This window comes from Danaus plexippus, chromosome Z, assembly GCF_018135715.1.
Source record: "Danaus plexippus chromosome Z, MEX_DaPlex, whole genome shotgun sequence".
NCBI lineage: Eukaryota > Metazoa > Arthropoda > Insecta > Lepidoptera > Nymphalidae > Danaus > Danaus plexippus.
Window position 1 is genome coordinate 6,784,413 of NC_083559.1, and position 26,977 is coordinate 6,811,389.

At 30.1% G+C, this 26,977-nt stretch overlaps 3 protein-coding genes across 3 annotated transcripts; 2 read left to right on the plus strand and 1 right to left on the minus strand.

The window, feature by feature from the left end:
- The first annotated feature begins 1,841 nt into the window (after positions 1-1,841).
- LOC133319991 (discoidin domain-containing receptor A-like) lies at positions 1,842-3,931 on the plus strand. Its single transcript, XM_061526462.1, has 3 exons — positions 1,842-1,921; positions 3,047-3,278; positions 3,758-3,931. Exons 1-3 carry the CDS (start codon positions 1,842-1,844, stop codon positions 3,929-3,931), a joined length of 486 nt encoding a protein of 161 aa, XP_061382446.1.
- A 1,183-nt stretch (positions 3,932-5,114) lies between these two features.
- Positions 5,115-25,698, plus strand: LOC116777520 (uncharacterized). Its single transcript, XM_061526463.1, has 6 exons — positions 5,115-5,120; positions 5,243-5,450; positions 8,986-9,298; positions 9,649-9,752; positions 12,537-12,631; positions 25,486-25,698. Exons 1-6 carry the CDS (start codon positions 5,115-5,117, stop codon positions 25,696-25,698), a joined length of 939 nt encoding a protein of 312 aa, XP_061382447.1.
- On the minus strand, positions 25,346-26,402 carry LOC133319999 (uncharacterized). Its single transcript, XM_061526504.1, has 2 exons — positions 26,252-26,402; positions 25,346-26,137 (listed from the first exon to the last, which is right to left on the minus strand). The coding sequence occupies exons 1-2, from the start codon at positions 26,319-26,321 to the stop codon at positions 25,800-25,802; spliced, it is 408 nt and encodes a 135-aa protein (XP_061382488.1). The 5' UTR covers positions 26,322-26,402; the 3' UTR covers positions 25,346-25,799.
- Between the last annotated feature and the right edge of the window lie 575 nt (positions 26,403-26,977).

Here is a 26,977-nt window from a genome sequence, read left to right on the forward strand (position 1 = left end):
TCATTTGTCTCCGTAATAAATTGTTTTTCCCTGGATTCACACGTTTCACGTAATTTGTTCACGTGATATATCACTCGACTCTATGTGGATTATAAGTGTCTGTCTGTATGTTTAAGACATGGGATGTGCTAAACCTTAATCAAAAACTTTCGCTGGAAAGGTTATTATACCACGATACCTATCCATTGTTTCAACAAATTATTTACCACGTATAGTAAAATGTTTATAAGTTCCTTGAATATCCTGTTAATTTTACTGTCTACAAATGATTTTATGTATTGCTATCTGGACTACTTCTTAAACACTTACGATTTATAAAATATACCTTCATTGAAATATTGTTTTATCTATAAATATAACACCTCGATAATCTATTAAATTTGAATAACATAACTGCCAACCCCTTCTTATATGGACAATATTTAAAACCATATAATATTTATTTACTTAAATAATATGTAGAAATATAAGTATAGCTTTACTTAGCTTCGGACGATTTGTTTATATTGGCATCACCTGTTACTTCCTAACATTACAAGCAGATCAATCAAAGTAAGCAGCGCAATCAATCAGAATTTTTACAATTCAATTTGTACGCGTTTCTTAAATGAAAAACAAAAGTGTTTCTACACCTGCTACATTACAATATATAATTGATAATACAGATATTCAAACCTTGTAGGAGTAACTTAAATTTTTTTTACCAGTTCGATACGACAGATTGAATATACAGAAAAGATAATACTATGAAAACAACCTTCTCTAACCTTAAATTATTTGGAATGACAAAATTAAGAGATTTTTATTTATTCCTTATACGTACAATACATTCAAAGAAATTACTTATAGGCTTATATAAAAGAAAAACACAGTACAAGAACGAATTACAAATTTCCCTTTATCCCTCGCTGACGTCATGTATTGTGTGCCTTTTTATTAAGGGTAGCCATTAACTAAATAAACTAAAAAAAATGTGTCCGTACTGCCATTTCCTGCCGTATGTACACAGCATATCTTTCAATAACAATCCAAACAACAAAAGATAACAACTACTTTTGAATGGCATGATAAACATGTGATACGCCTTTTTCTGCTTTTCCCCATAAACTAAACATTCTATTACACATGGAATAAAATGTCAGCCAAGATATGGGTTTCCATTTTTCTCAATATCAAACTTTTTGATTTGTAGGTATAGTTGATTTTAGAAATCCTTTCAATCGAGTGGAAAATAAAGTAGCTATGCTTTTTTCATTGATTAATTATTAAACGTAGATTTTTTTATCTGCGTACTCGGGTATGTGTTGAAGATGAAAACAAATTGTAAATAAAGTTGATACACATTAAACCCTCAGATTAACACTGTTTAAAAGCACTTTTAAAAAGCGGTAGTAAAAAGTGTGTACGTAGATTAATTGGTTGTATCAAAGTAGATACCCTCGAGCTACCTCGGGCACTGTGTAAATATCAGAGAGGAGGGACGACACAACACAGTCTAACAATTTAAGACATTAACCCTGGTCTTCTATGGCAAGGAGAATGTAATTTATTAACATTTCGGTTAAGAAAAGATAGTTTATGATTTTCGTGACAGTAATAACTGAGAAAAATAACGATTTGGTTTTAAGGATCATTTTAATAATGTTTCTAAAATGTCAGGTTTTACCATTCACACTTTTGTAAAGATAATTATTTATTCCAGTATTTAATGGTATTAAAGAATTTAAAACTCATATTAAACTAATACATTGTAAACTAGTTATTTTAATAATTTCTGGGTGATGTAAAAAGTGTTTTTTTTTTCTTTAGCTGAGATCGGGAGCTGTGAAGTACCACTAGGCATGCAGAACGGCATGATATCAAATGAGTCCCTCGCCGCTAGTTCCAGTTATGACCAGAGCGTGTCTCCACTAAGTTCAAGGTAAATTTAGAAATACGCTGTATACAGAATGAGAATTTTAATCTTATATCCAAAAATTAAGTCGTGGAATTTCAGAAAGCACTCTGAACTTATTATTAATATTACAGACTGTGTGCATTATTTAAATAATTTCATAGAAGTGTATTTAAGCTGATGTACGAGTAATAACCCGTCCCAAAATCTTAAAAAATAAAATGCAGTGTACCTCTGATAAACTTTCAAAAAGAAAAAAATTTAAACTTCCCAACTGAATATCTGAAATAATTTTAATTAAAATTCGTTCTTTATAAATTACTTTTAGAACTATTTAGTTTATCGAGAATGGTTCTCTTCCTTCAAATAACTTTGTTCAATTTAAATACAGTATAATATGCTTGTTTGGAGCAATTTGCCGCAAAATCGATATTTGGAATTTAAATAGCCATTGTCGTACAATAACAAAGCAACATGATACGGCGGAGTAGTTAGAATAATTGTGAATCCGGTGACCACAAAACGCTCATACTTAGCTCAAACAACAGAGGGTTTCACGTTCGGGCCACAAGCTTGACACGAGACAATAGAGCGAAAACTTGATGCTCGTTAGAGTTTAGAAACAGAAAATTAAATTTTCATGTGAATTTAGACTGACTATCTTGCGTAAGCTTTTTAGATCATAATCCTTCACAAACAAGAAAGTACAATACTTGCTATCACCAACGTCTTTGAAATGTGATGGTTTTGTATAGGGTCAGAAGCCATTTAGCTTAGGTACCTGATTTTAGTCCAAAATGTACCATCTTTGTTGGCTGTGTGCTTACTGAGATTACAGATAGATATTCAAATGAAACGGTCGCTATCAACAGTCTCAAAACCCCTTCTGTTGACAGACGAAGCACTGAGACCTCTCAGACTATTTACTCGCAATATAGCGCTAATTTTATTTACTTATGCTTTCACTCGTGTCTATTACAGTGCTCAAACGTTTCTCAAATTAAAAGCGATATATATCTACAAAATAACATATAATGAAGTTTATCAAAATTAAACGCATTTTCATAGTCTCTGAAATGCTTAACTTGTCATATTAACATTTATTATGAGGAAAACGTTTATCCATTTATAATTATTCCTTTGTCTTAATAGAATTAGAACAGAGATACGAGGTGGAGCTTGGTGTCCTAATGGTTTGATATCCCCTCGAAGTCGTCAATACTTGGAAATAGATTTACACGATGAATACCTGATCACTGCAACGGAGTCACAGGGCAGGTTCGCCAACTCTGTTGGAGTAGAGTTTGTTGAGAGTTATTCGGTTGAGTACTGGCGGAACGTTTTGAGCCGTTGGGTCAAATACAAGGACTTCAACGGCAGCCGTGTAAGTTATAATTTAGTTTTAAACTGATGATATTTTTTTATAATACTGAAGAAAGTTTATTCAGATGTACTTTAATTTTATATTCTAATTTAATTCTAATCACAGTTAATTATGCTTAGAAGCTCGACATTTTTGTATGACTAATCAATACTTGGGAGGAAAATACGATAACGTTCTAACATGACTGACGTGACCGAAACTCGCCATAGTCAGAAATCAAGGAAACAAACTTCAGTTAAATCTTGCCAACATCAAACGTTGAATTTTATCAAATAATCATAACTCAAACGATTAAAGCAATATAGAATTAAAGTACTTTTACCAATCTGTATTATATTAAATTGTTTAAATAACTAACTTCAAATTACCCATACAATGAAACTTGTTTGAATTAAAATAACTAATAATCAACCGCCTTTCACTCATCAATGTAAATTCACATGTCTTTCAATAAATAACAAATTGTATTTTTGTATCAGCTAATTCCAGGCAATGTCAATACTTATACGCCGAGAAAGACCACATTAGAAGCCCCATTTGTTGCTTCAAAAGTGAGATTCTTTCCATACGCCGCACATCCTCGAACAGCTTGCATGCGTGTCGAAATCTACGGCTGCCGCTGGAAACGTAGGTACAACAAGCGTTATATTTAAATTGCTGGTGATATCTCGAGATATGGTGCTCTGCGAATTATCACTGCGATGGATAATTTGTTATTAACTACTCTTTATAATACTTTTTAGTTTAGGGTTATGTTAATGTATTAAAACCGATTTCGCCTTACGAATAATTTCCATAATGTTTGTCGGAAATTTCTGGCTCTGCGATCAATCCCGCCTACGGCGGTTTATTCAATATTTCATTATGTCTACAGAGGCCCTCGTCGCGTATTCAGCCCCTCAAGGAGGAGATATGCAAGCTATGACTGGTGGAGCACGTTTTGAAGATCTCTCATATGATGGTATCATGCGCAACGGCAATATGATAAATGGACTTGGTCAAATAACTGATTCCTTCATTGGTCCAAATGACTTCGAACTACCAGATCCCCTAGATACTCGGGGTATTAAAAATTTCGTCAAAGATAAGTTTTATCATAATATTTATTTGAAATCATTCAATAATTTATCATTTTAGGTACCCGATGGGTCGGTTGGAATAAAACAATGTTAACCAATGATGAAATCAACATAACATTCAACTTTACCGACCCAAGACTTTTTCATTTCATGGACGTTCATACTAATAACATGTTTACAAAAGACGTGCAGGTAAATTATTTTAAGTTAAGCGACTGGAAATATAACTTTATTTAATAACACTGAAAATCGTTATTAAGATAATAAATAAAGTCTCCCAGTATCTCTTGAAGTCAGTAGACAGATGTGCGTGACCAACATAAGTACCTATATTTGATTTAGTTTAAATTTGTTATGTACATTACATACATCGACATTTTACATGTAATGCGATACACTTATGTCAATTTGTGATAGATTTATATATTAAAGTACAGGTAATTGAAAGTTATAAGCGCAGGAGTTAACAGATAATTCTATGATACTGATGAGTACTAGTAGCAGAGGATATCATTTATAAATAACAAATTATGAAACAAAAAATCTAACAGCATCTAACAGTAAATCTAACAGCATATATATTTGGTTTTTTACGTGAGTGAGGGCAAATCTTAGTTTGAACATTATTTATAGTCAAGCTTAGCTTGATCTCCTGATAGTTCATTAAATAGACTAACATCGGAGCATAATCATATTTTTAGACTCAATGGTAAATAAGATTACAAGAATTATATTTTTGCTATCACATTGTTTTATTATGATGGTGGGCAAATTTATACTTTTCATTTCATAACGTTTAAAATTTTGTTACTAGTACATGCACGGTTCTTATATTAAATAATCTATATCTATATACAGATGTTACAAGATTTTCTATTGTTATAGTTGTTCAAAGAAGCTGAAGTGTACTTTTCTCTGGAAGGGGAACGTTGGCAAGAAGACTTTATTTCTTACGAGCCTAAACAAGACAGGGTCTCCGAACATGCTCGTACAATTCATATTGATCTAGAGAACAGGACAGCGAAACATATCAAGATGAAACTAAAGTTTCAACATGAATGGATCCTTATCAGCGAAGTCACTTTTAAATCTGGTGAGTACTTTCAAAACAGAATTACTATTCAGCATAATTATATTTTTTTTTTAAGTTTTTGAATAAATTACATGATTTGTTACAAACGAAACGATTTACGAGTTCGCTACTAACAATTTTGAAGTTTAAATAAAAGTGTTATAGAAATATCAAACCATTTGTTTTCTTATAATAGCATTATAAAATAATAACAGCCAGTGTAAAGGATTAAATTCTCCTAGTATTAAATCAACGCAAATGAGAGATAATTTTATTTGTACTGAGTTCTCGACTCGTTTAATGCGAACCCAATAAACACTTTATTCTGTGAAAAACCACTCTCGAAATTTTGAAAAGGGAATGTGGAACAGTTTGTTCAAATAACAGATTTGTCTCTTCAATCAAACAAGTTATAGCGAGAAATGTTTGTGAAAATTTATAAACAGATCTAAGAATCAGACGCAATTATAGAAACATTCAAACCTAAGATAATTTGGTTGATATAATGAACTTAAATCGAGGATTGTTTTCTTTATAATTAACAATACGACTGTTCATTGTGCGAATCATATTACTTTTTTTAATGGCTCCTTTAAATTTATTAAGCACATCAGTTAATATACCTAGCTATCAGCTCATCAGTTATAGGAACACAAGTAATCGTATTTATAGCATTAACACCATTGTTGAAATTGTACTGCCTACAACCAAAAATAAAATGTAACATCTTTTCTCCATTATCCTTTGAACGTTATCTATTTGGAACACTCGCAAACTTCGCGCGATAACACAAATTTAATCTTTAGCCAATTAATCCTGGATTCCTTTACAGTATACAGCTTCTTAGTTATAAATCGTTTTCATGTGATGTATAAAATGTAATTAAGAGGGATAGTTGATGTGGATCACTGGGAACCGATTACAACCTTAATATCGGAAACGGATAATTAAATACGGTTGACGCATTTTAGCAATTTTCATAATAAAAAGTTAATTTTTAGAGAACGTGGATATTCTTAAAAATGTCAATAAACTACATCATATTAGGTAGTTATGGAATAGTTATTAATGTTGCCTCCATGTAGTAATCAATCTTCATGCGACGAAAGTCATTATCATAGCTATTTGTGGTCTTAAATCTTAATACAATAAAGATCTTTCTTAATTGGTACAGTTTGTTTCAGTCTCAATAGAGTTCTAATTAAAGACAGATTGCTACAATTTTCTTTGTCACAACTTTTAACTAGGTAAATAATTCGTTAGGATTTTCTTTAACATTTTTGAAAAGATTTGACGTTTTTCAATTTTTTAATCTGTTACATGTCTCTAACATTAAGTCTATAAAAATGTTTATACTTGTTTCAAAAACAAATTCATATTGAAATGAAACCGCGAAGTAGTTATTCATAATGTTTACAATAAGAAAGCCAGAACAAGAAGCAGGTCTTCACATTGCTTTGACTTGCTTTTCCTCGTCTTCAATATAATAATATACATATAATTTTTAATTTATGTTGCAAAACGTCTACTGCCGTCAAAGTAGAGATTTAAACTGTTTTTACTTTATCACTAAACGTTCTAATTTTAAGTCAGTCTTTAATTATTTAATAATTTCAGTCAACAAGTGGTATGACTACAATACACTTCATACCAACTACTGTTTAAAATATAGAAGATTTGAAGTTTATTTTTTAAAACCGTCTCTTGATAATTGATAATTAAACACCCTTCCATTTCATGATCTAAATAAATTGTCGCAAACCGATCTATCATTTCATTAGAACGTCGATTAAGTATTTACTATAATATCTGCTTGTAATTATCTTCTACGGACCATAGTAACACAACATATTTTCCAAACAAATTTCTTATTTATAGTCCACAATTTCCGAATAATATACGTCGCAAACTAATTTCTCATTAAAATTAAATTGACCTACTATACAGACAAATGTTATACAATTAGAAATTAGCAGAGTGTCAAGTGACTCTTGGCACCTAGTCGATTTAAAACTGGCACGTCGCCATTCCCCTCACCTCAGTTTAGACTTATCCGGAGTTTTACTAGTTTGACATATTAACGACTTTGCCAACCTCAACAACTACCCGCAGTTATAGAGTTTTATGGCAGTAGGTATCTATATGACAATATTTGCTTATAATTTTATTTAAATTATAATTAGGAACCAATCACGTTTGGCGGCAGCAAATGATGTAAGAAAAATCAGTTTTACTTATATAACTATATTCAATTAACGATTAAGACTTGCTAAAGAGGTGTCTTTAAGCTAACGATTGACTCCAGACTGAATATATGTTGAAACCCATTTCCCATTCCCACCGATGGTGCAAAGGCGTGCGGTGTCGTCTTTACTTTCCCATTCCCATCGATGGCTCAGAGTCAGCATTTGGCACTTAAGACCATTGTTGTACTATAAGCCTATTCCCCCGGTTACGCTTGCGTAACAAAGCTATTCAAATAATCAACATCGATAGTAGGTACATCTTTTATTGCTTCAATCTGATATATGTATGTACATATAATCATATCAGCAGATGCACCAAGGTCGTGCCAAAATATATATTAAGGGCTCATACCCTCAATTTTGTATAAGTTATTTGACACGAGTATATTAATAAAGTTTTTGTATGTGCAAGAAAATACGAGTACACGACGCTAAACAAGTAATTTTAATAAAATGTATTTTTATTAGAATTTTATAATAAAAATAATTTTGTTTCCAATCAATATCTTAGATAATTATTCGCAAATATAAAACTTAAAAAGACTTTTGAAAACTATTCATTAGTTCTGCCATAACTCGCGCCCTAATGCAGAAGTCCATAATTATTATGAACCTTTGTAAATCCCTTTTCTTTACCATTAAAATTGAAATCATTAAAACGAAGACTATTCGGAGTTTACACATTTTCCCGAAATGGCTTTAGAAGTTGTTTAAAAAAGGGTCCTAACATTTTTATCACGCAAATCAAACAATTGCTTTAATCTTTGAAACGCCTCAAAGCCATTTCCCAAATAATTTCTTGTTTTGAGGAAAACAGTTTAACAAACAATATAATTTTATATTAGCAGACATCATTGCTGCTTAATTACTATTCAGAAAACTGCTTTAGAATGTACGGTTCTTCCTTAATTGTGCCAAAGTAATCAGGATGCATCTAACAAACCATTATAATAAATAATCTTTCGTTCCGCTCGACGTCTGCTGAGGACAAAATCTACCCGCTCACAACTTAGCTCCAATTCCTTTGTGAAACAACAATTAGGTCTGCGGTCGACACCTATTCATTTCTGTGCTTTGTCTTAATCTAAGACGGGACTATTTCTTTCATTTTGTAGGCAAAATTATAGAACTACCCTTTTAAAATTTGCTCGTTGAAGACAAAAGAGAGATTATTTAAAAGTTAAAAATCATAATCAAATTATATTTCAATTTTAATTTGCTTATCAAAATCCTTATCTAATCTGTGTATTTTTAAATTATAATAATAATCACAGGTACATATTATTCACATTCAAATTTGTTCATCTCAGTTCCAACAGTTATAAATTCATCGGCGGAATTTCTTGAGGAATATTATCGGAGCGACTCACCTCCATATTCAAGAAAGAAAAGAAATTCCTCTTTACGAGTTTCTGTGGGTCTTGCTTGCGGAGCCGTCGTTGGAGTCGGAGCATGTATTGCAGCCATAGCTGTGTTAATAACAAAGCGTACCAGAAGGAGGATACCGAATGTTTTGAAGAAGCCTTTTTGTCCTTCACTAAGAAATGCTAATGCTCGAAATAATCGCAGAGCCCCGAGGCTTGCTTTGGCGTTAGCAAATTGTCCACCAATTCACATGCTCCGGTAATTATAGAAAATACATATTATTAAAATTAAAATCTACAAATAGCAAAAAAGATTGGATTTCTACTTTTTTAACGTAATTCAATAGTTTTGAAATGTATTTATTCTTAAAATTCAATGTAAATAAACAGATGTATAAAGAAATAAACATTAAACAACCTGCACAAAAACAATTGCAATCATTGATCATCCACTGGACATAAGTAAATTTTTTATGAGTCAAAAACGATACGCTTTGCTATTACCCTGCACTTTTTACCTTCATAATAATATATAACTTTTATTGTTTATTTCTTTTGCATATAGTAAATTTAGAAATTATTTTTTTATTTTTCTACATTTTTCTATAGGCCTGCTGTAGTTGACGAGGACTACAGGGAACCATACAATATATGGAGAGAAACACTTGGTCGACGAGATAAACAAGAGATTCATGATCAAAACGAATACAACGGTAAGTCTTCTCAAACAAGTAAACATTTAGTAAACCGTCTTATCCTACACACGCTTTTGAAGTAAGAACAGTATTTTTGATCAAAATACATACAATACAATAATTTTGAGACCTTGTAGCCCTTGTTTATATACAATATAAACAATGCAGCTAGTTCATGTATTATCATTAATTATAATAGTACAAAAACAAAGTCTAAATAATATATCGACTGATTTTTCAGCTAAATATATATTATCCAAAAAAAAGTACTTTTGCAAGCTGTCATTGAACTAAAGTTATATGCTGTTTGGCAATATTATCTATATATATATATTTATATATATCAAAACTAGTCATTTGTCGACTATTTATAAGGAAATATTAACTTTTATTCTATTACATACCTTTTTAATATTGTTACCTCATATAACAATATTTTGATTTTAGGCATATACAATATTAACATTTTGTTTTATCCTTCTGATTTCCGAGATTGCTTTAAAAGCTCTTTATTTTTTATAATTATCTAATAATTTCAGTTTAAGACTTTAAAATAAGGTTAGGAACAATAATATGAGAAAAAGAATATATCAAACAATTGTGAACAATATTTTTAAAGGAAAATCAGATGAAAGCGCTTCACGATACAATTTCCGTTTGACCACTTCTGTTTGATCCCACAATATTTCCCCATATTTACTTAAAAAACACATTACACTGCTACGTTAATCAAATACCTAGTGGGCATTTTCCACGTACGTAAACATACAAGAACAATGGCATCACAAACGTTGAAATCTATATATGTATATACAAAATGTACGTATTTCCTTTCATGTAACCTTTCATTTCTATAAAATAATTTGATAAAAAAGACTTAAAGTTTTAAAATACCATCATAAATATTTATAATAATCTCGACTCTCTGAGAAATTACTTCTAGTAAAATAAATTTGAACATCAAACGTAAAACTATAATTAATGTTGATGTTGGAATATTCTTGTTAACTGAGCTTTGCAAATGAACAACTACTGCGCCTTTGTGGTTTTTTTTTTCTATTACCAGGCTTACCTTTCTTTATATTTAGATACAGTAAATATGGTGTCTAAAACAACTTGTTCATTATATTATTAAAAATATGACTATAGTTCATACCAAAACTGAAACTTTATTATTTATCACAAGTCACAGATAATATATACAATATTTGTGTGTGTTCTGTCTTTTCTTTTATTAATTTGACTTTATTGTTATGTCAGTAAAATCAAAAATTGCCCACAAGAAGTATATTAACTCATAATCAGAACTGCCATTAAGTCCTACTACTTACCATAGTCATACTGCCTTGAGTATGAATTCATATAGGAATAAAATGATTGTCAGTTAAATTTTTTTAGAAACAAATAAATATATAATTATATTATTATAAATAAAAATTCTACATTGAACGGAAAAGTTTGGACGATGCATTTTCTTTGTTTATTTTCGAAATTTTATATAAAATCACACACCTGGTTCCAATACTGAGGAAAACAATTTTGAGACATCAAGAAAGGTAACTAGCGTGAAATTGGGTCAATTCTGTACAAACATGTGTCAAAGCAAAGACTTGGATGGAAACATCTGCGAGAAGACTAATTACAGGTCAGCCGCTTCAGTCTTGAGTTATTTAACGTACATAATATTAAACAGAATAATTTTGGGTTCACTAAAATAATTTACCAAAATTCTTTACTCCAATTAAAATATTATATAAAAATCATATAATATTTCTGAATTAACTACTTATCAAAACTGAATACTTTTAACGGAATGCTTTTGTTTATTTTCGACCTTAATTGTTTGTAATAAGGGCCAAGCAACCGCGTCTGGTGGCCTTGCCCACAACACTCGACTCCATCTTCAGTGCACTAGTTAGGTTTTCAAGAGCACTTGCCACAACTCTGTTACTTATCATCTTTTCAACCTGTTCTCCACTTTCTGCAATTTCTAGCATTCTTAAAATCAATTAACCTTATTGTAAAATTAATATCGACCTAGCTATTACATGGATGAAATAAAATAATATATTTCAAATTTAAAAATAATTTTCATAACCATTAACATTGAATGTATTTGAATTAGGTTACACTTTTGCCATTCCTAATTTGATTTATTTATTTATATATTATAATATTTAAAATGTGCTAAATATTAATTTAAATGTGAAATTGACGAATATGAAATTTATAGAAACACTGCGAACAAAAAAGGGCTTCCATTCCGTAGTATACAAAGGGTATAAAATGCGAAACGATAAAAATCGGTTGACATTTCGAAAACAAAAATATGATAACAATAACAAGAAATATTTGTTTACAATTTATACGGGTTACATTTTTGTCTTACAGTCTCCTAATAGGAAGACGTATACTTTTTCTGAAGAGTGCATTGTGCTTTATTATTGAGCTTCTTAACAAGTGGCGTTCCTGTTTTCTACTATCTAGTGTAAAATTTTCTTAAAACAAATGCAACATAATTTTTAAATTGTATCGATACCAATGGATTTGTTTCTTTCGATAGGAGTCGACGAAGTTCGTATGATATTTCTATTGTTCAGATGTTATAATAAAAAAATAAAAGAAAAGATAATTAAAGTGTTTCCTTGACCTTAACTACCACTTGAATGATATATTTAAAAGAGTTACAACACGTTTTTTTAACATTAGGTATTTAAAATATGTTGTAATAATATAATTATTTAAACAAAATAACAATCATACATAAATACGGTATCCTTTTACGTGTGCTTTTGTCAACAGAAATTTGCGAGGATCCTGAGTTCCCCCGACCCTACATGATGAAAAGACCCGATCCGCATGAAAGTTTCTACGCCGCCACTGACATTATTCATCACGTAAGTAGAAAATTATTGCTACCTTTTGAACTTTCCTTTTCATTTTTTTTTAATTAACAAAGAACAAACACACTTTGATAAAAGTGGAATGTTACTGGTACGTTCTATAAATATCAATTATTATATTATAATATTTGGTAGAATTTCAATTAAAGAGACTCAAGCATCAGCTTCCTTTTAGACAGAGCTCGGGTCAAACAATGTTTATTTAAATTACTTGCCTTATTATTCCATTTTAATCTTTGTTATTTATACTTCACCAGTTCAACTTCCAATCGTTTTATAAAATTTAATTAAAATGATAAAACTAATTTAATTCCAATAAAGAGATGAATTATAATCCATCATTGAACACAATTCTCGCATTTCTATTTCGATGCAACAAAACATTATTCATTGAATTTTTAGAAAACTATCCTGTTTCATTTTATTTGATAACTTTGACTTACACGTTATATTTATGGTTCTAAAAATATTTAAAAATATAAACGAGCATTTACACTATTTTAATTTAAAATAAACAATCACTATTTGAAGTAAGCAGCAAATTAAAATATTCAAAGTAACAAATGACTTTTGTTTTATTTGGTATAAAAGCGTATAAATGTGGACAAGATTCGCCAAAAGAATCATAAAGTCGGTATCCTATATCCCAGATACACAATGATTTCCCTCAGGACGCGCGCTGCAGCAAACATACCGATTGATTATTAATTGATAATGAGTTAAATAAACACAACGGATTTTTGATATTGCCTTTTGATAGTTATGTAACTATAATATGTATTATATTAGTCATTGTTTTACGAAATTACTGTTTATGTAACAACATAAACAGTAAAATAATACTAACATTCTAGGTGCATTTTGTATACAAAAACTTATTATTTATATATAAGTAAATCTCCTATAACATTCATTCTAATTTAGACTAATGTATTAAAGTTACAATGCCTCTCGTCTTGGTCGCCAATTTTGGCGCAGACCTAATTGAATAGTCGAAAAACATTTTCCGATCGCTTCGATATTCAAACTCGACCAGCTAAACAGATTAGGAAAACCACAGCGCTACCTACATTGATACAAAATTGGGGAAACCTAGAACCAATTTTGGAAACAATAATGAAGTTTAAAATAATAGTTTTAAACGACAATAAAGGTTGCCGATAAAGATAAAATTCTACATTATGCTCCGAGAAAGGTATTTTGATTGTGCTGATGCTAATGTAGACATGGTCAAGATTTTACGCATTTTGAATTCACGCGTCATTATACAAAGGGTTTTCGTTTTCTAACACACCGCTTCGGTAAGTCGGAATTAAACTCCTGTTAAAGGCAGCAGCTCGTGTATAAAAAACTCATTGAAGACACGACGGGTCAAACGCTTTGTCATCATTAAATGTTTTATAACATAGTTTATCTTATAATAAATATATTTTTCATTATTCATAATTATTTACAATTTTACTTTAACATATAAATGCATAATCTCGAATTTGTTACTGGAGTTTCAACATTAACTGTGTTTATACTACTACACGTCGAAATTGATTACTAAATAGGTACGTGGTGTACCGACCCTCAATAGACAGACAAAACTACCCTCGAGGTATTTGCTCAACACCTGATTATTCCCTCCCTTGAAATAATACAGATACGTCCACCATCCTGTTAATTAATTTCTTAATATCAATGCTGAGCCATATAGACGAATTTAATTAAACTTCGCACATAATATTGTAGAATGAAAAAAATATAGTTCATTTCGAGAATTTAATGTTTGTTTGTCAAATAACTTACATGAAGACTTTGATTAAGAACACACGTAGCATACTTGAATTATGTGTGTTGATATAAAATGTCTATTCAACTAGAACTAACTTTAAACAAGTTGTTTAAAATTTGCATATAATACCGCCGGACAGAGATCATTGTTATTAGGTAACGGATTGCTTAGATCCTATTTTTCCAAAATATTATTGACTTCTTATAAAATGAGTTATTAAGCCAAATATGATAAATATGTAATAAGATAAGTTATTCAACCAAAATTATTAGGTGTCTGAACCAAATAATGCAAAATTACTGAAAGCTAACTTTAAACCTGAAAAGAATTTTATATTAATATACAATTCTTATTTCAACAATACTAACTGTATCCGAAATCGTCCTGAAAACAAGAGGTTTCACAGATGATAAGACAAAATTGTTATAAATTTTTTATGCTTTTTTAAAGTATTTTTGATAAATTGTTTAACAAAAACAAAACTGAAGTAGGAGTTTAATAATACTGAAATGGAATGAAAACATAGCTACTTTTTGTTTTCTTATTTCCATCTATTGACCTTTCTAAAACTGTTATAGCCCAAGAAATAGACTTACATCGGTGATATGTGGTTACTGCCCTTGTGTGGAAATTAAAGATGTTTTATTGTAAACGTGCCATGCGACTCACGCTTTGTTACACCAAATTCATACATTTTTGTTTCAATTCGTAGCAATCGACGGACGTTACAAAATTATTGGCTGGGCCTCCTGAATACGCTTCATACGAGTTGCGCATAACAATATCCATAGGAAAACAAAACATAGAACTAAAAATTGGAAATATATTAGCAAAACAACGAACACAAAGAGTACAGAAATGAATTTTGTAATTTATAATGAATGCCAAACTTCTAGACTTAGCTTTACCCTCGAGATCGCAATGGAACTAGCTCAAGGTTTTTATATGAAGAACGTTCTTTTATTCCTGAAGAATATATAAAGAGTTTTTTTGACATCGCTCAATTATATGACAAAAGTTCTCTTTTTAGCACTTGTAATAGAGACAATGAACTGAATTTTGTTCGTATGAAATAATGAACCATATAAAAAAAATAGCTTACATGAATATTCATGCCGTTCTGCGAGCAAAACTGATTTGAAGATAAAAATATTTGTGTTTATAAATTCTATTAAATAAATATATACATTAAATTAAAAAAATGCGGTTTTTTTTACTTTTTAGAAAGTATAAATTTACCTTTGTTTAGAACGGCAAGTATAAATATTAACAAAGTCGAATTCTATATACATATGTCTTGATATTGAGGGTAATTGACATGTACCAATGATTCATATCAACCTTAAAACCAAATACTAAGAAATACAACCAATCAAAAAACTGATTTTCGTACTTTCAAAAGATTTAAAATTATTTATTGCAGTTTCTTATAAGAAATTATATATTATATTAATATATTGAATATATTTCTTTATGATACGTATACGTATACGTATTCTTAAGTATTGATATTTTAACTTTTTTTTTGCATTTATAAAAAAACGTTTCATTTGAGTTATATCTAAATAGTTAACTTATCCTTAACTGTTTTCCTTACGACAACACATTTTAGGAAAAAGACTTCTTTTACATTTTTCATTGCATCTTATTTATAAAACTTATCATAGCAATCGAATCAGGAATTATTTATAAAGTCAAACGCCAATGATCTTCGTCTGCATAAAAGAATTTTGTTCTAAGATTGCAATTCCATTCCAATAGAAATGTAAGTGACTTGGAAATAGGCACTTGTTTGTGAATTGATAGGTAACAATTCGATATGGAGTCTCGGCGGAATCAAAATGCATTTTAGATTAATTTATATATGATGTTGCATCAGATAGTTTCCTACTTGACATCATTTCTATTTCTCAATATCGAATAACGATAAGATTAAGAGGTAAGAAGTTGATGTAGTACAGTGAAATTCCATTAACTGCTTCCATTAATTCTTAAGTGCTAATGAGTTTAGTGACCTCGTATTAATTGTATTGTTGAATGCATCCAGCTCTCGACATGAATGATTCTCATCACTCAATTCTCAATGATTATTCCATTGTAATTTAAAACGGGAGTGAGGGCTTGAAGTGGCGGTGAAATCAAGAATTCGAATACTTAATGATGAATAAGAATTGTCAATAAAAGGTTTTATCAGAAAATAGTGGTGATAATGACTTCTATAGTTTACTTGTGATTTAAATATTATAATGGGCAATTGTAATGTAATGGATTGCTGTTGTATTATCAAGCATTGCTTCAAAATTAAAGAGACTAATTTAAAAAAGACAATCATCACATTATGTACACGAAACCTGTTATCCTCATAATTCTAATTATAACATAAAAAAGGAAGTATACAACATTCATAAGTGAGATCAAACATCCTTAATATTATCTTTTTGTCCGTGGAGTATAGCTGTTAGCTAATTGGCTTCCTCCAAGTAGTTATATAAAAGAATAAATTAAGATAGCCGTGACATAAAAGAAAATCATCTAATTGAGTTTCACTCGCACATTGTTGGAGTACGGATAGCAAAACTATCTCGGGGCGAGGTTTCATTCAAGCGAAAACGGTTGAATAAATGTAGGGGCAAAGTCTAACGTAGACATAGCAAATATCAACAATTAGTCGGAGTGTGCAGTGGACCATGAATCGGCAACATGACTTAACATGGCTAATTCTAAACAATGTACATACATTAATCAAAAACACCTTAGCTTTAGAATAAACATGTTAGCTGTTGATTTCCGAGTGAATTTTATTAGCCAGTGTTGTATTAAAATATTTACCACCGATATAAAATTAAATTAATTGCATAGAAAAAAGAAAAGTTTTTCTCACAATTGTACATAAAATTATTTTATGTAGGGTTCAATACTGAAATAGAATCAATCAATCTATAAAACAAATTTCGATACTCCTGGTGCCGCGTAACAAATACGCAATTTAAAAAATTCAAACGATTTACGTGCGACATAGCGTCGGGAATAAAATTTATTACTAAAAAACATCACACCATAGCAGAAAGAACAGGGGCGACACGCGCAACATATTTCAATTCAAATGAAGCCTGAGGAATAATAATCGAAAAATTATTTTTCTACCTCGCTGCTATTACTTGTACAAACAGAACAACATTCCGTAACCAAAGCGCATAAAAAAATTATATAACACTTATATACGCTTTCACTACAATAGTAGGTACACAGGCACATATTAAGCGTCACCGGCCATTATAGAAACAATTAATTAAAGTTTCAAAACTCGTTATGAAATTTCTAAGTTTCTCTAGTAACATAAACATTCGTTTAACAATGAAACGGCGCTACTCTTACGAAGGTTGCATTTGTAGTGGAGTCGGACGTCGACCTCGACAGAAAATTCAATACATTCCAAAGTCTGGTTATGTATTTTATGAAATATCTTACTGTATTTATTTTACTAATCAAATAATGAAAGTTAGGACAGTACTAATCAAATAATATAAGTTAGCTATACATTAATCTAAGATATTTTTTCAACGTATACAAACACTTTACGGTATTCCTTTAACATTCATTATATTTAATATAAGCATGGATTAACGTTCACTTCATATTTTCTTTTAAATATTCCCTTTATCTTGAAACATTTTATATCCAGATTTCCTTGACTTGTCTGAGAAATAAAAATACCAAAGTTATTGTTATAAAGGCCGGCATGTTCCCGCATTGGATGCAAATTAAATCATTATACCTTCGACGTGTAAAGCTTGAAGCCTTTGAAAATTAATTGTGGCTTAGTGAATTTTATTTTAAGCTGCTTTATGATTTATGGTGAATCAGTTAATATAAAACTTGAGTATTATAACTTAATATTTTCTATCTTCAACTTTATAAAGATAAATTAAGATTTTAAGATGTAACATTGGCATGGAAAAATAACGTTTAATATACTATTTACTAAAACTACCAAACCAAATTATATGGTTTCCTTGTCCTCATAGGTGAGTATAAAGGTAAATTAGTATTTGACTGACTTTCTTGTATACTGTATAACTAAGCCTGTGATAATTTGTGTCTATATTTCTGGATGGTCGACTTTCATTTAAATACAGATAATTTTTCACCAGTTATAATACAAATTTTGTTCATGGAACTTGAAGCGTATTATTAGGAATGTTTATTTTTTAAGTGATAATTTCCACTTATTCCGTTGGTTTTTTTTACCGTACTAACAAATGGAACAACACATCAATATCATTATCAAAATATGATTCCGACTAGTCTATGGAATCCATGAATTCTTTATCAATATAAAGTTGTAATAATAAAATATTCATAAAGTAAATAGGACTATAATTTACTATTGGTGAGAAGTAACGGATCTGATAAAAAAAATTTAAACATATTGAATCGAAACCATATAAAATAAATGAAATAAAAAGCACTAACATATAAGGATCGTTCACCTTATACTGGAGTTAAAGATCAAATAGAAAATATAGAATTAAAAATTCATTTACCAAAGCAATGTCTGACCTGCAACCTTCTAAATATATCTTTTATATATCGCGTTTTAAGTTGCCTTAGCCATTAAGCTATCGTGTCTCATATCATTATTTCTTAAGCAACTGGTACTGACAGTGTTTCAAGGTCTCCCTGTCTTTTTTTGCCATTCTGTCACTTGTTATTTGTAATTGTTTTACATTTGATATTTTGTGTTAAACCTCCAAGTCTGACAAGAGGGTATGATGATGACAATAAGTCATAACTTAATAATTCAGTTTGATTGATATGCTACTCTTAAAAGATTATTTCATTCTCTAGTATTCATTCCGTGTTAAAGTAAAACAAATATTTTTCATCAGCTTTGAAAAAAAAAAGATACACAATACACTTGGCACCATACTCATATATCTATAGTTCATGTCGATATCATTCGAATCCTCTTTTTGTTAGCAGGATTTTTGTGTTAAATTCCGGCCTTTGACTGGGTGTCTCTCCAGATTTAATGATAGAGTTGAGTAACATTTTAAAGGCTAAAGGTAGCATTTTGACAGCTAACTTTAAAGTTATATTTACTAGTTTGTCCAAGCCTAGCTTTTTGTCTACGTTCAATTTGTTCAATGACTTTATATCATATTCTACAATTTAGGGTCTTTGTAGTGTTTACTGCCCTGCTGTTGTTTTGGTTCGTGTGGCAGCGTTTTCTGTATATTTTATACTGTAAAAATCCTCATAGTAATCTATCGCGTAGATGATAATCTCGAAACGGCTGTTTTTAGATAGGTTTAAGCTCTTTTTATGCCTTTTTTGTGTTTAAAATTTTGGTGTAGGTGTTTTTCAATACTTTTATATTTTAAGCATTTGTTGACAAGTTTGGAAAGCGCCTAGATTTGGGTTCATATTGCTCTACGTTTACTTCTACGTTTTATTCTTTTTCGCAGGTCTTGACTTTTTTAAAGAGTTTTGATGAACGTTCTGAAAATATTTTGTAGACTTTCCTTAGATTTTTTGTTACTTGGATATTTTACCCGATTAAGATGATGATTCTGATTTTGTTACCGTAATATTTTTGGACTCAGGTAGTAATCTCGATATCACTAGATATTTACATATTCTTTAAAATTTGGTGAGTTTTTCTTGGCTTGTTATTATTTTGTCTTGACCCTTGGTAATCATTCTTCTCCTTTTTAATGTGTACCTTATAAATAGCTCTGGCTGGTATATGATTGGAAGAGTAGTTATGTTAAGTAATATTATTTAAAAAAACGATGTTTATTCGTTTCCACAAAAATATTTATTTTTGCTTTTTTATTTCAGAAAATGTACCAAATTTACTGTTTGTTGCCGTGGCTTATTCGATTAATCTTTGTCTACTCTCATTTGTTATTCCATTTCGGCATGGTTTGATAATTAACTGTTCGTCATTTTATGATTTTCTATTTTTAGCATTTAGATCGCCAACCAGTATGAAATATTTTATGCTACTTATTGACAATTGATAATAATTCATCGTATTTAATTTATATGAGAGCTTTGTTTAGTTCAACAAACGTTTATGTTATTAAGATATTTTAACGTTGTATGCCAGAATGTATAACGCTTTGGTGAGGTTGCTTCATTTTGGGGTGCGGGCGGTAATTGCTATATACAACGTTATTATTTGCTGTAGTCGCCACGAGTTGTTTGCGTTTTTGTAAATCAGTTATTCAACACGCTCAATTTTAAAATACCTTCATATAGGCTTGAAGATTTCGTATTTGTCTTTGTGATTTGTTTTTGTTGTAAACCGAGGTATTTATCATGATTTCTTCCAGTGTCTTATATTAACTGGAATTTAGAAACCTAGTTTTATTATTAGCAGTTGGATTTCGTCAAATTGTTTTTTATAATAACTAGCTTATGAAATTAAATCTTTAAGTGTCCCTTTCATTTCAAATTGCCTTTCGAATTTGGCGTTTTTTTAGTCTTTTATAGCAATTGTACAAAAACTTACAAAAAAATATCCTTTTCCTTGTCCGTTCTTCTTGCTTCTTAAAAATCCCTACGATTCAGATCTTGAGAGAAATATACGAGGATAAAGTTCACTGTGAGACTTTTTAGGTTAATATATGACATTGCCATTTGTCTCATTCCTAAAAATCTGGTGTTGTTTTCTGGTTACCTGGTTTTCTAGAAAATACAACCGTTCTTCTCGGTTTTATGTATTTTTTTTTATTTTATTCTCGTAATTTTTCATTGAAAGCATTCCAATTTCATAAGCGAAATGATATATTTCAAATAAAAATATAAATTCACAATGGTCAATGTGCACAGATGTAATTAATATTGTTGCTGTATATTATAATAAACTATACAATTGTAATTGATTTTAAATAAAATATGTTCTTAGTTAAAAATTAAAACTAAACAAACGTTACCTACATATATTTTCATCATTTTTTTTCTTATTTTATACTTTAATAAATTTATATGGTAAGGTCACCATTTGAAATAAAGACACAAGTTAATTAAATCTCACTATATCTATATCTAACATATAAATAACATTTGTGATTTAAATCCTCCAGTGAACTAAATAGGATTAAGTGTACTGTTGATTATAATCAATGTCCCGGTAGATTTAAGCAAACCCAATTATTTCTCATTTGCTACCAACGATCCATAAAAGTTTATAACCACTCAGCATACTAAATTTTAAAACTTCTACAGGCTGTATTGCCAACTCTAAAGCAAGGGATGAATTTCTAAATGTTGTTGTAAAAATTAAGCTACATTGCGTTTATCCGTTTCTTTCATATATATCAAAAAACATCTGAATATAGTTAAATTATAACACACTAATCTGAATAAATTATATAACAAAACAAGAAAACAACAACAATAATAAAGCCAGTAGCTTCATGCTTAGAACCCCAGGTGCCAAGAAGACCTTCCGCCATTTCTCAGAATGAGCCATGCGATCCGTATTTTATAACGACCACGAGAGTTCGAGTGACGTGTTCCTATTTAGTGACGTACCGCTTTGTAAAAACGAATAGCATGTTGATGTAAGATAGATACTTACAATTTCTATACTGAATTTCTATTTTAAAAGCATGTTTTACTGACTTTCATTATAATATAAAAGTAGTATAACCAAGTCAATTACAAACATTAGTAAAATATGTTATTTTGAAAATTATACTACTATTAATTACACAATTTTAAATTACTTTAATCATATAGTTAGGTAGATATCAAACCTATCGGTAAATCAGAAGGTGTCACAGCACTACTTGACCTTGAAACAAACTTACGCCAAGGACTCCCCACATGTCGTAGTGTACTGAATGGCGTAACTAAGGTAATTAGTGTACCACTAGAGAGCCTGTTCAAGGTTTTTCCAAGCGATCTTAATTAATGCATTTTGCTGAAGAACACCTGGTCCTCGTTGGCGCTTAAATTTTTAATTACATTGTAGTACAATGTACATAGCAAACATATTGTGAATTTGCTCTGACTGGCAAATTATCAGTTGAACAATTAATTTTCAAATTACAGTATAGGAACCTATAATAATATATATACATATTTAGAAAATTATTTAATAAAAACATTCCTTTTAAATCATTACAAAACGATACTGCAATAAACACTATAAATAATTTATATCGCTTCTTCTTTAAAATCTTGTAACATTTTTCATTATTTATTTAAAGAACTCCTAGAACACAATTAATATTTCAACAAATAGTCAAGTGTTCTATAAATGAAAATTTAATCGAACAGATTTATTTATGATATTTGAAAGGATACATTGGCAACATAAACCTTTAGAGTGCCTTAATACATCAAGTCGGGTAAGCCATGCTGAATATACTAGAAAATATACTATGTAAGTTTACGTCATATTGCCTTTCTCTTTTCCTCCATGCATAAAATATTTAGGGATGTAGAGGAGATATTATTATAAACTATTTTATGGAAACTTTTCTCCCTATTCCCCAAGTGACTCACTTAGATGTATTACTTAATCTTTTATGTCCACACAACAGTTTTATATATTAATTATATTAAATGGATCAGCTCGAATATAAGAAATCATGCAAAAATAATTAAAATCAACATTGATACAAACAATCCGTTAAATATTTAAAACATGTCAATTTTCAGGAATATTTGTTTTAGAAACAATGCCTTCAAATATCTAATACTTTATTAATAAATATTTGTCAAAAATTAAATTGGTCTTTGTTTTTTTTTAAATTCTAACCTGCGACTTCCTATGTTCTTTTTCAATTATGTTTTTAATATATTTTTGAAACGATACCAATTTTACTAATCTTAAAAATTAGTAACCTTTGCAAAAGCAAAAATACCAGCTCTAACATGTAATTTTATACTGTGAAAAATTTATGAACAATCGATATTTATTTTATAATTTAACTTATATACAATAAGTTCATAAGGTAATATGCAAGCAATTGTATTCTTTAAGTCATTATTAAGTTCATTTTCAGCAAAAAAGCGAGCCCGGTCTTGAAATGAAATACTTTGAAATGATTGTTGGTCGCGTAAATGAGACTGCACTAAATGAGATTCCTAGGGAATACTAAATAATGAAGATTTTCCCTTTTACCTCTTTTAAGGTTCTATTTAACTTTAAACAAAACGTTGTAACAGTGAAAGTGTTTAAATAAAAAATAATTTACACACAGAATTTGAATTAATTTTTCAATATTTAAAATATTGTAAGCCTACAAAACGCCAGAAACGTCGAAATAACTGTAATCTCTTTAAACAAACAAACGTTTTGTCACATTGAAACTCGACAATGCTGTATTACACTACTATATTATTAGGTACGAAATAGCATTTTAACATAATAGGAATTAAACACCATTGCATCTCAACCTCTACAATACTCCATTATACGTAGTATACGCATAGCCCGTAGGTACAGTAAGTACCCTCGAGTGCCGCGTGAATATGTCACATGTCGCCAAATATCCCTACCACACTTTAGTGTCTCGGTTGAATTAATCAATTGTGACTATGACGATTGTTACGGAGCACATTTCAATTTTAACGAGGAAAATAAACTCAAACAAATCTGTGGTATGGTTATATTATTATTTGTGTCAACAAAATAAGCAACCAAATAGCGTGATTGTCTTATTAATAGATATCCTTTATTAAAGTGTAATTTGTTAATATGATAAACAGGTCCTCTAAATCAATTATAAGTATATAATTGCTCATACACAAAAAGGCCCGATTGCATGCCACGGAGTCGAATATAAAGGGGAAGAATATCTTTAAATCGAGTTAAAGTCCTTGAAGCATTTAAGACGAAATAATTTCAAAATATTAATCTTTAAACTCGTTTCACTTTTCAAGCTTTTAAGTTGGCTGTTTGAATTTTTAGATGGGAAAATAAGCGCCTGGTAAGGATTTCATTTTAATTTTAAAAAGTTATTAAAAGAAAAACCTTCATTACAAAAGATTTAACATTTTAAATATCACTCCGGCTGCAATTCGTGACTAAGCTTACTGATATGAAAAAAGTGTGAGAATATTAAATTCATCATAAAAATATTATAACAAATATTCAACGTAGTAGGTAGTCACAAAATTAAATACCTACCTTACTCCTGAACGATGTGTAATATGCTTAACATTCGTTGCTAAGGTAGGCATCTATAAAAGGGGAAAGGCCGGGGTTTGTAATATTAATGGTATTGCCCAAGGTATGCTTGGATTTTACTCATTAGGGATATTATGCGGTTGTTTGCAAAATGATAAATGGGTAAGGACGGTATTAGTGAGCGACTTACCTACTGTACCTCGGCTGTTTCGTTAATGTTTTACTATATAGCTTTGTAAGGCTTACGTCGGCCGTTGTTCAACAAGGGTAGAGTAATAATTTTACGACGAACAAAGGCATTTGTATGTTTTCTCCAATGATTCTGAACTTATTATAGTTATTGTAAAGGATGCTTTGTTTTATACTTAAATAAATAATTACTCCCAATTCCTTAAATCATCGCAGACGCTCTCCTATTAATCTAAATAGATTGACAGCTTAAAAAGGTAATATAAATAAACTAAATACTATAATAATAATAATAACAACAAGTAAATTAGATATTCTGTTGTTACAAATAAAATCCCAATTTTATTTAATAAAAAAATGAGATGGAAGTAAATGTTGGTTTATTTTTTAAGCATTATGTTCAGTGACTTATGGATTGAGGGAAACCCTTAAAGACGATATACCTCAAATAGCTCCATGTTAAGGAAGCTGCAACCTGCCTTAGTTAAAAGCCGATATAAACTACATAAATTTTAAAGAAATACATAACAATATGTGCATGTAATCTTTGCATTTAGGCCTTGGTTTTTAAAAAACAATATTTGAGAAAGAAAAACGTTTATTTCTTTTATACATGTATTGCAAAATGATTATAATACAAAATTAACAGAGTTATATCCATAAAAAGATGAGAATAACTTTCTAAAATTAACTGACAAGTACGCTAATTAAACCTTTGTACCACAGACTTATCCCGACGAGCGAACTCTAAGACGCGAACGTCCTGCCCCAGGACTCTTCACGTCCATTAAACTACCTGAAGCCGAGCCCCCAAACGGAGTGGCGCCCCTGCTGGATTTCCCGCGGGGGCGCATGCGACCGGTTACTTTCCTAGGCGAGGGACAACATGGCACTGTAAGTACACTTGCATGTTTAAAGCTCCAATCCAATATCGTCTAAGTGGCAACTTCAATACAAACGTAAGTTCGTTTCTAATTTGTGAATAAAAGTTCACTCGGGATGGATATGCTCTTTTCAGTACTAGAATTTTCGTTGGAGAATTAAAAAAATAATGAGATTTCGGTTGTTTTTGTCATCCGTCCTTGTTGATTATTTGTATTTGGAGTTTCGAGCTCTGGAACAGGTTTCTCTTCACTCGAACTAGGTTTTTGTAATATATTAACCATCGACTGATCCGGAATATCACTAATATTATGTTTAGATTTTGATAATACTTCGTTTAGGATTATGGGCATGTCACCATCGATAACCGTTTTTAAATTAGGTTCATCGTTAATATTTTTTTGTGCTTCTTCGACGATTGTGACATTTTCTGCTACTGCATTCTCAACTAATGGTTCAGATACTTCTTCTATTTTATCTTCGTCAACAAGTTTTGCTATAAAATTCATATTTACGTTTTAAATATTGAAATATATTTCAAACTAAAATACCCAATGATGTAACAGGCACAAATTAATTTTAAACTATTATTTTATAAGATTTTACTAACCTTCTTTCATAAAAGTAACAACGTTATCGATGGAAAATCTCTCCTTAAGATTTTTGAAAAAGTCTTCCATTATTTATGTTATATTTAATTTAATTTTTTTTTATATTTTTTGGACCCATTCGGGTGTTATATACAAAATGAAGATGTTGTCAAAAATATATACTTCTTAATAACTTCCCAATAAAACAAAGAGGTACAATATATAAATATTAAAGCATTAAAATTCTTTCACTTAAATTCACCATAGAAAAAAGGCTGTAAAGTTTATCATTTCTACTTCCTATATAATGAAAATACAACAAAAACACATGGTTTTGTTTGGGCGGGCTGCAAGCGATATAATATTCATAATTTGATAAGATTGAGTTAAGAAAAAAATTTATGATACACTCCCTCGCATATTTCATCAACTTAAAAATTATATCCGCATTTACTTTATCGATGTTTAATTTGATTCACTACAGTTTTCATAAGATAATCTTTTTTTTAATTTAAACTACAAAATATTCATTCTACGAAAAACAAAAATTTGCGTGCAAAAAATTAAATCCTATGTAACTTCAAATCCTAAAAACATTTAAACAAAAGATTCGAATGTGTTTACGTTACAGAAATATATATATATGTATATAATAGGACGCGCTTGATACACCTGGCCTCAGTGTAAAAATGATTTTCAAAAGCGATATTACTTCCATTATTGCTACTGTAGCCCTCTGTTATCTA

Bases quoted from the DNA above. Each gene is read 5' to 3' on its own strand.
- LOC133319991 (XM_061526462.1), top strand. From the start codon at position 1,842: ATGCAGAACGGCATGATATCAAATGAGTCCCTCGCCGCTAGTTCCAGT. The intron at 1,922-3,046 runs GTAAATTTAGAA...TTGTCTTAATAG, and splicing joins GTGTCTCCACTAAGTTCAAG to AATTAGAACAGAGATACGAG. The intron at 3,279-3,757 runs GTAAGTTATAAT...TTTTTGTATCAG, and splicing joins AGGACTTCAACGGCAGCCGT to CTAATTCCAGGCAATGTCAA.
- LOC133319999 (XM_061526504.1), bottom strand. From the start codon at position 26,321: ATGGAAGACTTTTTCAAAAATCTTAAGGAGAGATTTTCCATCGATAAC. The intron at 26,138-26,251 runs GTTAGTAAAATC...TGAATTTTATAG, and splicing joins TGTTACTTTTATGAAAGAAG to CAAAACTTGTTGACGAAGAT.
- LOC116777520 (XM_061526463.1), top strand. The intron at 9,753-12,536 runs GTAAGTCTTCTC...TTTTGTCAACAG, and splicing joins TGATCAAAACGAATACAACG to AAATTTGCGAGGATCCTGAG. The intron at 12,632-25,485 runs GTAAGTAGAAAA...TTTGTACCACAG, and splicing joins CCACTGACATTATTCATCAC to ACTTATCCCGACGAGCGAAC.